General features: G+C 43.3%; 3 protein-coding genes across 3 annotated transcripts; 2 read left to right on the forward strand and 1 right to left on the reverse strand.

Annotated features, from left to right (window-relative positions):
• Window positions 1-773: 773 nt before the first annotated feature.
• Window positions 774-3,780, forward strand: snrpd1 (small nuclear ribonucleoprotein D1 polypeptide). The gene is made up of 4 exons (XM_079288636.1): window positions 774-909; window positions 1,545-1,621; window positions 2,411-2,602; window positions 3,550-3,780. Exons 1-4 carry the CDS (start codon window positions 896-898, stop codon window positions 3,624-3,626), a joined length of 360 nt encoding a protein of 119 aa, XP_079144762.1. The 5' UTR covers window positions 774-895; the 3' UTR covers window positions 3,627-3,780.
• An 803-nt stretch (window positions 3,781-4,583) lies between these two features.
• Window positions 4,584-7,567, forward strand: ggcta (gamma-glutamylcyclotransferase a). Its single transcript, XM_079287525.1, has 4 exons — window positions 4,584-4,880; window positions 6,432-6,577; window positions 6,664-6,796; window positions 6,966-7,567. The coding sequence occupies exons 1-4, from the start codon at window positions 4,764-4,766 to the stop codon at window positions 7,086-7,088; spliced, it is 519 nt and encodes a 172-aa protein (XP_079143651.1). The 5' UTR covers window positions 4,584-4,763; the 3' UTR covers window positions 7,089-7,567.
• Window positions 7,568-7,763: 196 nt separating this feature from the next.
• Window positions 7,764-14,325, reverse strand: adnp2b (ADNP homeobox 2b). Its single transcript, XM_079287660.1, has 4 exons — window positions 14,079-14,325; window positions 13,207-13,328; window positions 11,462-11,566; window positions 7,764-11,325 (listed from the first exon to the last, which is right to left on the reverse strand). Exons 2-4 carry the CDS (start codon window positions 13,312-13,314, stop codon window positions 8,665-8,667), a joined length of 2,874 nt encoding a protein of 957 aa, XP_079143786.1. The 5' UTR covers window positions 13,315-13,328; window positions 14,079-14,325; the 3' UTR covers window positions 7,764-8,664.
• Between the last annotated feature and the right edge of the window lie 301 nt (window positions 14,326-14,626).

Raw genomic sequence — 14,626 nt, forward strand, 5'->3', positions numbered from 1 at the left:
GCTTTTTAGCAACATCTACTTGCAGCAGGGAAAACTACAACAACCCAGACAAACTTGTGTCTTCCTCCAACTAAAGTAGATCTAGTATTGGGAATTTCTCAAACAAATTTCACCATCTGAACTCATACAGTACTTCAGAAAACCACTGAGTGTGTTTGGTTTGCTGCATATCAGTCTATCTACATCTCCGGCAGGCATAACATGGTGGTGTATTTTACAGCAGTAAAAGCACAAGTGAAGATATAAAAAAATAAAATAATGATGGCTTCTGGGACACTTGAATACAACAGAGTCATAATCAATGTTATTAGTAACACCTGTGCTTTTCCAACTAGGACAAGTTCAAATGGCTGCTGCGAAAAAGGTCTGTGCTTTTGTATTTAATTGCTCATGTGTGTTGTAGTTTAAATCTGCTCATACTGTTTTAAACGCAATTTTTAGGGAAATAGCACATCCATAAATCAAGAAACAAGAATGTTGTTCAATTTAGACTTTTATTTGACATTAAAACAGTATATTCCTCTGCCTTAAACAATCTCTCCAACAGAAAACAGCTGTTTTCTTTCTTTCTATATATTTATTGTGCAGACATGTCTACTGTTATGAGATGCAATAACGTGTTTTTAAAATGTAGATGTTAATAATTTTATAAATGAAGGCTTAAAACCATACTCAACTGTTTAGGGTTATATACAGTATGGTTTCGCCCCTCACTGTATGATGTTCACTATTCCTCCTGTAGGCGGTCGTATTTCCTCTTTGCTGTCGCTCATTTGATGACGTATAATCAGCGCGACTCTAAACATAAAGCTTACAACAGCGGCCTGTGTTTTCACTCGACCGGTGTAATTTTTTGTCTCTTGTGGAGGATTTCTCTCAACAGTCCATCACCATCATGAAACTAGTCAGGTAAGTGGTCGTTAAAATTAATCTTTTATTAAATGATGTGAGTGTGGGGCGATGATACAACTCTATGCGGATGGATGGAGTTAGATGTTAACGGAGAGACTGTGAGGATGAGGCGGGAAGAACGGAATGAATGGAGGCTGTGTACGGGGTTACAATGGCGGAGCTCCAGGCTCTGAAATAACACACTGATACAAACCAACATGTAGTGTTACTACTAATAGTTTAACTTTAGATTGAGCAGGCATGATAGCAGCAATCTTTGCTAACTAGCTTTAGCGAACGTTAGCTCGTTAACTGCTAGGCCCTGTCTCTCTGTGTTACGGGCAGTTAACGTTTACACATTTAGCGGCAGGATTAACAACTAGACGTAGCCTTACGTAAATTACGTTTACTCACTTAACATCCCGTACCAAATTAAATGCATGGAGGTTTAAAACGTTACCGTCGTCCTCCAGAGTAACGTTACCATTGTTTTGGTGTTGACCGCTACACGGTCGGTAGCTAACGTAAGCTAGATAACGTTAGCTAACTTTACACACTTTTATTGTGGGGATACACGATGTAAAATGTTAGTTTTAAATTGGGGAAAAGTTGACAAACAACTATGTGTTCACACTGTAATGTTCGTCTCACAGGTTTTTGATGAAACTCAGCCATGAGACGGTTACCATTGAACTGAAGAATGGCACCCAGGTCCACGGCACCATCACAGGTGAGACATGCTGGTGCATCATTTAAGTGTTAGAGTTGCCTCCTACGTAAGTAAACTGCAGTGAAATGTTTCTTTAAAGTCCAGATGTTAAGATTTAAATTAATATATTAGACAGGCACCAATTAGCCAGTTAAACGCAACAGTAGGAAACCGTTTTGAGGTTCTGATTCAACTGAAGGATCTTTTTTTCAGGCTGCTGTTTGTGGTTTTATATTGTTAAACAGCGTATTGCCCCACTCCACCAAAACTATCTTTTGAGGTTGCTTCTTCTTTTTACCCTGCTTTCAGTAGCCAGTGGGACAGACAGAGTCTGGTTACTGCTGAGTCGCAGTTGGTTAAAACTCTGCTCAATCATTTCCTCCTCACTGTGATCACCTATAGTGCATTGTAGCACTAGTTGTATAACCTTTAAAAATAATTAAGTGGTAACAAATAGTCATTTTTAATAGGGGACCACAGGTCAGCAAAGATGAGACTACCAGTTGTTCAGTTACTCTTTTTTTACAATTACTGCCACAACGCTTCTGTCACTGATTTCCAGGATTCAGTTTAACCGCAAAAACACAAGACTGGAGTTTTTAAAACGCTCATTTTGTGTTGTGTAAGGGCTGGTTTACTGTGGATTAGAAGCTCAAACTGCAAGAATATGTTTTTAGCCAGCTTAGTATTTGCATACTATCACTCACTGGTCATATTTTTCTACCTTCACATCTTTGTATATTAGAATAAACGGCACGGTTATGTCATTAATTTTTTTGTCATCTCCGTTTTCTTTCTTTCCCCATTTAGGTGTTGATGTGAGCATGAACACCCACCTGAAGGCCGTGAAAATGACCCTGAAAAACCGGGAGCCCACTCAGCTGGAGTCGCTGAGTATTCGTGGCAACAATATTCGCTACTTTATCCTCCCCGACAGCCTCCCGCTGGACACCTTGCTGGTTGACATCGAGCCAAAGGTCAAGTCCAAGAAGAGAGAAGCAGGTGAGGAATGTCGAAACATCACTGAGGTGTACAGCAGAGGGAGGACCATAATGCAGCGTAGTTGGAAGTTGATATTTTGGTGGGGGTGGATCATTATTAGCACGATATGAGGAAACTGTGCAGTATTGAGGTGTGCATATTATCCAAACATTTCCAACGTCAGCAGTTTGTCTTTAAATCCAGAACCAGGTGGGAGTTTTTATATTCAAAATATAGCAAGACTAAATGTCGTATCTAGAGGATTGGAAGTAATGTTAACAGCAAAGTGACTATTTGCACTCGTTTATCTCACTGGAAACTTATCTAAAGAGGCTCTGTAGTCTGCTTTTTAAGTTTTTATTGCACTTAAATAGAGCATTTCTAGTCATCTTCACTTCACTGTGTCCCGCGGCGTCATTGGTCGGCTGTTTGCTGACGTGGAGAGCTCCTCCACAGCCCAGACACAGCCGGGCAGAGGCTTCAGCGTGAACATAGACTCTAGGGTCTTTCGCGATGTGTTTATCCCGCATGTATGTTCATACCCAGACGGTGATAAACACCACTTATCAGTCAGTACTAATCAACCCTGTCCAACCAAACGTTGGTTGTTTTTGTCAGATGTCTTTTCACCCAACTCAATCTCCACTGTAACCGTTGACCATGATGCAGTTTGTATAGGATTCATGCGTCGTGGTCATGTTTTGGTAGAAGTTAATGTTCTCTGCAGGAAACATTCTGCCTTTGGTTTTATAAGAGCCGACACATGGGTTTGTCTTCTGATTGCCTGTCTTATGCAAATTGTTGGCTCACCTACAGGTCTAGTGGTTTTGTATACTTTTAGAAAGTGACTTGATTATTCACAGGTGGGTCCAACTATTGGAAATGTTAGATGGCCCACGTGACTACTGTGATACTTGATATGTGGGTCGATGTTTGACGCATGTTGCTGACTGTCTCTGTCTCCTCAGTGGCTGGACGGGGACGAGGCAGAGGACGAGGCCGTGGCAGAGGAAGGGGACGAGGTCGTGGCGGCCCGAGGAGATGATCACCAGGCTTTATGTTTTTTTGACCACCAACCCACTGTTTGTACAGGATTTTCTTTTCTCAGAAGAAACATTTTGTGAATTTCCATGTGTTTTTTTTTGTTTTTTTTTCAATTTTGTTTTTCATTATTTTGTACATTAAAATCCTTTTGAAGAGGATAAAGTGAATCTGTGTATTATTGCAGAATTGGTAACGGGGGTTGTTTTGTTAGTCATTTGCTTTGTTTCTCAAACATTTTATTTGCATTACGTGGCTGAATAAAGTACCATTGCATGGAGTGTTCCCCTCGTGCTAATTAACAAACAATTCAACATCAACTAAAGAGAGCTACATGGTAATTTATTTATTCAAATACTGTATGTATAGTTTTTAGGGACACTTAGAAACTGAACAATTATTTACAAAAGTATGCATTTCAAACATGGTGTGTATATAAAAGTCAAATTACATCCAAGCAGAGCTTAACGATCATTAAACTGCAGCACGGTGTCGTGTACCTGCAACTTCTATAAGAGCATGAACCTGGCAGTTTGGTAAAAATGTTTTTGTAAATTGTATATTATAAAATCGTATTAAACATATGGGTAACATTAGGGTTGGAGTTATTTTAACTATCAATCATAAGTGGTTGTGCCTTACTGTAGATAGAAACTGCATCTAATTAGGTCGTTTATGACATTTTAGTTTTTCCTTCATGTCAAAGGTTATGCGGGTAAAGCCTGCTAGAGATTGGCATCTCATCTGAGAATGAAATGAGATATCGCACCACAACAATGTTACTAGAAGCATCTAAATAAAAAAACAATGCAATTGCAATGTCAAATATATGTTTAAACCCCACAATTCGCAAACAACTATTTCCTGATTATAGTTGACGTAGATGTTTGTGAATGAGTGACGAATCTGCCGACAGGCACCGCAACGGCTAATGTAAGGTTGCACAAACCGCTAGGGATCCGGTTGAACGTTGGGACGCAACGGCGATCCGTCTCCGCTTCGAAGGGCAACAAGCAATTGAAAACTTTTTCGGACACCAACATCCATACATTTCAATCGAAATATATTTCTATGCCGACATCCCGGCAGCTAAATATCAAGTTTTAGCTGTGCAGCCGACGGGAACCCACAATATCAAAAGATGTCCGTTATTGCCAACGGTTGCTTCATGTATTTCGCGTTTGGAAGTAATTTGTTGAAGGAAAGACTGCGACTGGCGAACCCCTCTGCGACGTTTCACACCACCGGACGACTAAAGGTAACCAATCACTTTATTGGAGAATATACCAATATCACGTGCAAGTCATGTGGTAATTAACAAACACCCGAGTGGTGACAAGCAAGTTTTTCTTACGTTATCCTGAAGATAATTGGCAATGATACATACATTTAGTATTAATTAGTCTGCAAATAGAGTGGTCTCACCTACGTCACGATCTCCTTAGTTACGAGGTCTGTCCGCCATGTTGGAGTACATACAGATCCTACATGGCGGCGAGTAAACAAGGAAGTGCGGCGAAAATACCATACTTTGAATCACTGGATAGCGCATCAAAGGTTCGCATTGTACATGCACGTCATTGTGTGCGTGTGTGTAGGAATTAACTTTAAACTAACTCCTAACTTCAACACACACACAATAAATATCAATCTATATCTATCTATCTATCTGTCGTTAAACTCATATCACGCAAAGCTGAGGCTGCATCTCTGTGTTTCGCCTGTTGTACACGCTCGACAAGTCTCTGGTACCGACTGCTGTCACGGGCCGATGAAGCTTCGGTAACCTTCTCATGTCCAAGTTTAATTTATATTTCCTTTATTAAATACTGTTCACAAACTAATTTGTAAATAAAATCACTGACTACTTATAAAGTGATCCGCACATACTCTAGTCACTAGAGTCTAGTGTACGCCAAATTCCATTCCTTTATATCTCGAGAGATGCGTGACAGCCATTTCTCGCGACGTCGCTTGGATAGCTCCTTCGTGTCATTTCCTTGATGTGTAATGACCGCTGGCAAACGAAAGAATGATTTCTTGTCTTTCAGCTCTGCTGCCACAACCAAAGACAGCACAAAAGTTCACCATGATCGATAGGTTATGCGACTCAGCTGTGCATGCCAGTGGCTTTGTGTGTACTCCAACATGGCCAACAGCTAAACTGTGACGTCACACGAGACCACTCTCATATGAACCCTTACACATTTGGACCATGACAGTCGTTCATTGTATGTGCCAATGATTGCAGTGTTGTTTGTATTAGGATTAAAGGGGAACTATTCCCGCAGTTTTATTGTATCTACTTCTGGTTTAATAAGCGACCGCGTTACCTGAAGACTTTAAGACGAATAAGTCTTTGTGGTGGTTGGTTCAGTTGTTGAACATGGAAGAGGACCCGTAGTTAGCTGTCCTCGTGAATGCCTAACTGTTTTTCATTACACCGTAAAAACGTCGTTCTACGTGACACATGTTTACCAAAACAGGCTCCAACGAAGATCATGTGCATTTACAAACTAATAATTGAAAAGGGCAGCTTGTTCCCTTCCTGTTTCAACACTCAAAACAATACAAGCGACGTTTCACACGTTTTCTTCAAAATAGACTCCCTAGAATCTGGTATGTTTTGACATCGAACTGAAAAATAAAGCAATTGGGCAATCACGAGGACACCAGCACCAGCTGTAACAACAGTGTGCTCTGGCCCAGCCATGCTGTTTAAAACGCACAATGACATCACTATTCACAGCCTTTTGCCCTTTACTTTCCACCCCACCCTGTGTGTGTGTGTGTGTGTGTGCGTGTGCAGGACTATCAGTTAAACTTTGGCCTGTGTGAGAAAATTGAACACACCACTTGGCATGGTGGAGTGGCCACCATTGCTTCCTGTCCAGGGGCAGACGTGTGGGGGGTAATCTGGACTTTGAGCAACGAGGACCTCCCGAGGCTCGACAAGTGAGACACACAAACACAGCGGATGAGTCAGTTCATGTTTGTCACTTAACTCAACTGCAGCATGCTGCTTTTTTGTGTGTCTTCAGACAGGAAGGGGTGAATAAAGGAATATACTCTCTTCTGGAGGTTTCAGTGGAGACTGACAAAGGACTCCTATTCTGCAGGACTTATCAAATGATGAATTTCCACGCCTGCCCCCCATCTCCTCAGTACAAACAGGTGTGTACATGTAAACACAAACACTGGTCCAAAGACAAACCATCATTTATTAGCAATAAAACCCATATTATGCAATGAACTTAACTTTCCAATTTACCGAGTCTAATGTCTTTGTGACTGAATCAAAATGTTAATTTGAACATCTCTCGCTCTCTTTGTTTCATATAAGGTGGTTTGTCTGGGTGCAAAACAGAACGGACTCCCGGTGGAATACGTGAAGAGGCTGGAGGCCATTCAAACAAACAACTACAGCGGCCCGTCTTTGCTTGACACAATCAGGATAGACAAGTAGAGCTAGATAGGTCACATTACTGGATATGGAAACAAACATCAGTTGGCAAAAAACAACCCCACCACAGTCATGTTCGTAGCTGTTCTGAGAACATAAAGAGCAAAAATGGAAAATAAAATACACTTAAGAGTGGTCCATTAAATCACTAACTTTCTGGCAGTTTCTGCCACTTTAAACTGCAATTTGCAGCCTCTGTCGTATATATAACAGTATAATATGACAAATAAATTTGTCAAACATTTTCTAAGGTCAAACTTGAGAAACCCTGTTAGGAAATTGAATTGGCACCACCGTGTGGTCAGAAGTCGGTAGTGCATGAAGTAATGAGACGTTTGGCTGGGCCCAACATACGACACATATCTAGTCTTTTATTGGAAGCTGCTGTCAAACAATTGATGCATTTATATTTTAGAGCCATCACACTGGAAGACTGAAATGTATGTGACAGGCAGAATATTAAACTGATGACACACCCTCAAGGCTTCTTTTATTCTGACTTTGACCCACATGTTCTATTCCTGCTCATTAGCCAATAAAGACTGGGCCGGTGTTTTAAATTATTTTCCAGGTTTGTTCAGTTACACATGAAAGAAAATGACCTTTGGGTGCTCTGAAACAGCTTGATTTAACTTCAACGGTTTTTATTATGAAATGAAAAACAATCAGTCATTCACGTAAAAAGGAAACCACTTTATTTGTTACAACGCAGTGGCCTCGGACAGAATGATAATTTGCACCCCTAACCCAACATTTTAGATCCTCCAGGAATTCTAGAAAATACAAGTGTAGTACAAAATAACTGCTGTCAGGAGAACAAAAGACATACGGTGTCCACCCAATAACTTGTTTTATATTGTGTTGAATCTCTCGGTCTCAAGTCTATGCGAACCTCACCATGGCAAATAATAATTTTATCTGACAACAAATGCTCATGCAAGCAACACATGGTCATAAATATATAACTAATGGTTCTTCAACTGAGAATTCAGAAACCTGGCAACTCAAATATTTGTACATTCTTAAGAATTTAGCTTCAAAACTGCAAGATGAACATAAACCTTCCTGCAGCAGCGAGAAACATGTTCTCCTTAATCTGTTGAAATGTAAGGGGGGGGGGGGTATGAACAATAATAAAAAAACAACCACACAGGTCCAAATATGTAAAGACAAAACAATTATAAAACAAAAGCATAATATTGTGATAAACCAAGTCTATGTTGAAGTGTGCGCGTAAGTCGTGATATTAGCAGACAAGCAGTGATGTAGGAAGCACAAATGTGCTTTAATAAAGGCTGCAAAAAAACAAGATAAAAAAAGCTAAAACAGTGCAGGAGTTGAAGTCAGTAGCCATTGTTGAATAAGAGATTGTAACCAGCTAAATATTGTTGCAGCTCGACAGTCTGACACCTTTATATCTCTTTAATTATTATATTCTCTTAGGAATACGGACCACAGACAAACAAAGCACTATTAATGTTGCTACATTAAGAGTGTGTAGAGTCTCCAGTGACTGGCTGTCATTACAGTTATCTGGGTTGTTTTATGTTCGTTAATTAGGGGCATTTTCACACCAGACTTACTCCATCTGCTCCACCTGTTCCCCGTCTTTCTGACTTCCACTTTCATCCATCGGTTCTGGTCCGTCCTCACCGTTCTCCATCTGCTCTGTTGAATCCGCGGCGGGCTGCTGTTCGGGGATCGCGAGATTGTGCTTGACTCTGCTCAGTTCCGTCATGTTGAAGCCGAGGAATATGGACGTCGCGCTCCTCTTGAGGCTCCTCATGCACTTGCTGCGCTTCTTGCTGAACTGGGCCGCCAACTCCGACTTCGTCAGGGTCAGCCTCTTGCACAGCTCGTCGGTCTCGGTTTTGGTCGCGTAGGGGTTCAGGTTGAAGTACTTGGATATGAAGTCTTTGCGCTCCTCGCTGCAGCGGCGCTCCACCCCGGAGGGCTCCAGCACCAGCTTCACCGTGGGATCGATCTGCACCACGGGCTGCGGCGGGGGCACCAGCTTGTCCTGCTCTCGCTTCTTGCGCATGACCGCCTTTTGCTCCCGCTCTCGTTTGTTGGTCTCCAACACCTCCCTCCACGCGGCCTCCAGCCTCTTCTTCGACAGCAGCTCGGCTTCCGTCTCTGGAGGCGCCGCGGCGGGAATCACGGGAGCTGGAGCTAAAGTCGGTTTCATGGTCAGCCCTGGTGGCATTTGGAGAAAGTAGATCGGCTGACTGAGCTGCTGGGCGGGTTTCGGCGGCTGCACTGGCGGCGGCGGTGGTACTTCTATCGGTTTGAGTGGCTGCGGTGGTTTCGGGGAACACCGGCACCGCTGAATGTGGAGCATCACCGCCTGCTGGGTGACTTTTCCCGTGTACACCCCGTTGCAGTATATGCACTTGAAGGCCTCCGTCTTGAGGATAGCGTGAATCGTGGGTGCTACCAAGTGTTTCTGCTTCAGGTGCTGAAGGTGTTGGGTCTCATTCTGAAACTTTTCATCACAGAAGGGACAATACGCACTGTTGACTTTCGCAGTCGCCGTGCAGACATCCGGCTGGCTGCTGGGCTGCAACTTAAAGAAGATCAGGTCGAGTGAATTCGTGACCAGAGCGAGGTTGACCTCGGTGTCTCCTAAGACCTCTTTGGGTCCGGTGGTGTGGACGTCGAAGTAAGGGAACAGGATTCCCCCGACACCTTTAGAGTACACCCTGTACTTCTGCCTCAGAAAATCACAGTATGTCTTGCTTGTGGGATTGTGCTGCTTCACGTGCTCAACCAGCTGTTTGATAGAAAAGAACAAAGCCGAGCAGTACAAACAATTCAGGCCGTGCAGAAGGTGCTGGAAGACGCTTTTTTCGGACAGAAGAATTTTGCACGTTAGGCACTTCACAGTTTTGTCCGGCATTTTTGTCAAGAACGCCGCTCGTGCCGCCACACTTTCTGACTTGGACGTGTTGGATTTTTGCTGGTGAGCGACCTCCGTGTGCACGTCGAAGACATTAGAGGGGAAAAGTTCATTGCAGAGGGGACATGTAATCCATTTCTTAGTTTGTGGCGTGGAGTTCTTCGTTTGCTCAACAGCCTTGAGAGGGGTACTTGTGCTCTGAGAGACGGGCATTGCTACTTGCAGCGGAGCGAAAGTGTACGTGGGCATGCCGTTCATCTTGTTGCCGGTCGGGATCAAGTGACTCAGCAGGGACTGGGAAGTCAGCATGGTGCCTTGTAGGGCGACTTGGTGCATTGGTGCATTTTTTGTATCCACAGCAGGCTTCGATACGGCTCCGGCTGCCATGTTGGCCCGCAGTCCAGCTGGGAGAAAGATTTGCTGCTGTTGTAGAGTATGTTGTGCTGGAGCCGTAGCTGCCTGTTTCAGAGACATGTTGGACACTGTGGGAAGCTGCAGCATAGTTCCCGCTCCGTGAGGCAGAGCACCTCGGAGGGCTATCGTGGCACCCGGCTGGAGCAAACCTTTAGCTTCAGCACTAGCTAGCTGCACTAGCGCCGACGCTTGGGGGGGCAGAAAAGCCTGGTTGGTTCCGGGGGCACAGATCAGAGTGGTAGCGTTGGTTCTTTCTAAATGCTGTAAGGCCAGCATAGTCCCCCCGGGTTGGCCGTTACTCTGTAAAACCAAGGACTTGCTGTTGAACAGTTGAGGTTGCTGTGGTTTAGGAGCAATGTATGGGAATGTCACAAACACGCCGTTCCCATTGGGTGTCGCTTTAATGGTGAAGTTCTTGTTCTCGTAAATCATACTCTGCACTTGCGTGCTGACCGCATAGTGCGATGGCTCGACCAGCATGTGATGCAGCATTTGGTCCAGGTTCCCAGTGTTCACCTTGCACACCTTGCAGCAGTAGACCTTCACAGACGTTGACCCACGAAGGAGGAATCTGTAACCGATATACTGTTCTGCCACACTGTCCAGGTGCTTGAGGATGACGTGCTTCTTCATCGTGAAGATAGAGGGGGCCGGAAATCCACATCGTCGACACTGGTACCGCTCATTTCCGCGGTGGGCGGGTTGTGGCACTTCCCTTGGCGGTTGCGCCAAGGTGCCGTGGAAGAACAGCATGTGCTTCTTGACAGACCTGGGGTGTCCGATGAAGACGCACTTGGAGCAGGGCGCCAGCGCACAGAAGGACTGCACATATCCATGGCAGCGAGAGACGTGGCTCCTGAAGTTGTAGATGTTTTGTGAAGAGTACTTGCACATGGTACAGCACAGAGCTCGAGACCTGTAAGGCCACTGAGTAGGAAGAGACGAGAACAGAGTTAAAATCGGCACAGTTTGTAACAAGTACGTAACATTAATACCGAGCTACACACCTTAAGCAAAATGGACCGACTACTCTCAAATGATCATCCAAACGTGTCATATTCACCTTTTTCTGGAGTCTGACATTGTATCCATCCGTGATATCAACCCAATCAGTCTCCTGAAAGACCTTGTCTTCATCAGCGTTTTTCTCAGACGTTTCATTGAGATCCTGCGCAGTAAACACACAAACAAACACATCTTAAAGTGGCAACAGGCAACTCTCCGTAAGGATCCCATGTGGAACTATAAACCCCGATCTCAGTACTATTATTTAAAGGCAGAGTAAAATACCCCGGTATTCCCGTTATATACATTCTGCAGCGGCGGCCTGCTGCAGAATTCTATGAGATTAAATGAAACAAGAATGAGCTAGCACCCCCCCACGGTAGCAGACTACTTTGCCATGAGGAGAGCAGGTAGTAGCTCCGGAGACGGATCTTCAGTTGGCGGCAAACTGAAGGTCCGTCTGTTTCAGCGTGGGTTGACACAATATCAATAGAATAGGACATTGAACTTTTTTCTGTGGTCATTTGACAATCACAAAAAAAAAAAAAAGGTTGAGTGAGGAGGAGGGACCGGCAGACTCAGTGCTGACCACCAACCACAGTCTGTTTAGCTTATAAGGAAGTTAGCAAGCTACAACGGTCCACATCAAAATGGCTGCCGCCACTCTGACCATCCTGCTGTTATTTGAATGGGAATGTCCCTTCTACTTCAATGGTTGACGCACTTTCTTGGTGCCTTTATTTTCCTGGCAGATCGTACCCGGTGGTCCACAGCATTGTGAAACCAGAGCTTTTAGGGAACCAATGTGAGCTCGGCTGCTGTCCGCATTCTGTAGCTTCTACATTGTGCAATCAACATTCACTTCAGAATGATAAGTTAAAGCAAAGAAACTTTTCGATCGCAACTTTAACGATAGCAGCAGCGAACAGTGTCATTCCAGTAGCGGCGCATCAACACAGTACGTCATTCATGCTCAGCTCTGCGTGCTTATAGATGCAGTCTAATCGATAAACAGGTGACACATGTTGACACCTGTATATCGAGTCCTTCAGGATTTGAGTTTTAATCCTGATAAGCTAGTCAAGTGGAAGAAAAGAAAAAAGAAACAATCTATTAATGCAACATAGCCATTAAGCCATCCTGCTCATTGATTATCCACATTAGCCCAAAACCACAGAACGTCTCGAGACATCATATGCCCAACCCCACTTGTTGCCATAACAACCAAAGGCCCTCTGAATCGCTCTCTCAAGGTGACCATCATGATCAAAGTTAAATCTGAGTTTATGTTGGCTGTTAAAATGTTTACAACAACAAAACAACATATATATTATAACATACATTTGTTTTAACCGCCGAGGCTGTTGCTGCACAGACTGTAGTGTTGGTTGCATTAATGGCTGACATTACAAATCAAAAGTGTGACTGATGTTCTCTGCTTTAATGAGGATTATTTGTAACTAACGTATAAAAACACAAAATGCATTTCTCCAGTATGACAAGATTTGGTGGCAGACTGTAATTATTGACCCATGCTTTGCACACTATTGTTGTTATGACTAAAAATTTTGGACAGCAACGCGGATGATATACATAAATCATCAACAAAATAGGCATAGTGTTTGTAACTTTAGCTATTATTAAAAAGTATATATATATATATATATATATATATATATATATATTTGAGACAACCTTATCTGAAGTGTTTATTACACTTATATACTAGCTTTAGACCCAAATCATACAAGGAATCCTCGGTTGTTAATAATTAATTAAGATATATATAATTATAAAACGTACCTTCAGCAGGTTTTTACAGTCTTCCAGGCCAATCTCACCAAGGATGTTTTTCACCGCCTTGCGTGCCTTTCGGATCTTCTCAATATTTCCAACCGGATACTGATACATTATTCCTCCGAAGCCTTGTAGAAGAAAACAAGCTTTAATCTCAGCATCAAGCCACGAGAAATATCACTTCATCTTTTAGTCTGTGTACTATGTGATGTATTCTATGTTGAGAGTACATTCACAACATTCCCCAGTCAAGGCATAGAAAGTAAAAACTATTTGAGTTGTTTCAATTAAATTAAATAGCACACAGACAAATGGCACACACTGGAACGAATGGCCACAGAAACAACAAGCCGGTCACCTCGTCATGTTAATAGAGGTATTAAACGCCAACGCAATAAGTCTTACTGCTAGCATTATTAAACCTGCACAAGACATGCAATGATGAGAATACTGTCGTAAAATACTAACTGCAGAAAGATGATCCCAGGATACTTTGCGATAAAAATGACTGAACCTAACATAACGTAACATGCATATTTTAACCAGCATAAGCATTGTGGAAATACAAATAACACAACAGTTAACTTACTGTGCAACAGCTGCTTTTACAATTGCACACGGCCAGTCTCTGCGTGAATAATAACGGATTTAATCGCTGGCCATTTCTGAAGGGACATTTTAAAAAAACACCTTATTCTAGCAGGTTAAAACTGTGTTTATTTAACGTTAGACCACATACGAACTAAACCCTTTCCATCCATGCCAACACAGTGTACGCTGCCCACACTGGACTCGCTAAGCAGCCTCTGGCAGCACGCTGGCAGCGATGAGCCGGCCGCGCCGCTTCTTCCTGCTTGAGGACGCACACAGATATTTACCTCGTCCAGATTTCGGTGTAGATTGACGATAGTTGTCGCTGTGCCACCTCTCCGACAGGGCTAACGTTTTCCACTTCCACCGGCCCTCCTCTGTGTGTGTGTGTGTGTGTGTGTGTGTGTGTGTGTGTGCGTGTGTCGCTGAGCTGCGTCCGCTACCACCAGCGCTGCACACAGATACTCATCCGAGCAGCATCCTCCGTCCACACACCGCTGTATGAAGAACCCAGTTAAATATTAAAGATGGTGTTTGCGGACCCTCCTTCAGAAGGGTAGGCTCCTTTTTGGTCAGCTTTTGTCCCTTTCTTCCCCTGTTGAGGAAAAAATGGCGCTGAAGTTCAGGATCTGACGTAGTTTGTCCAGATTTGCATAATGCACAAACTGACCAATGGGAGGCCTCTCAGCACAAAACAGAATAACTTTTTATTCTTTCACCAAGACTGTCACACATCGTTCCAGGGTGTCCAGGTGATGCATTTCATATTCATGTTTCTGAATTTCTTGTCACACTTGACTTGTTATTTGGACTTCAGTGTTCTACAACAGACAGC

Source organism: Melanostigma gelatinosum, assembly GCF_949748355.1.
Source record: "Melanostigma gelatinosum genome assembly, chromosome: 17".
In the NCBI taxonomy this organism is placed as follows: Eukaryota; Metazoa; Chordata; class Actinopteri; order Perciformes; family Zoarcidae; genus Melanostigma; species Melanostigma gelatinosum.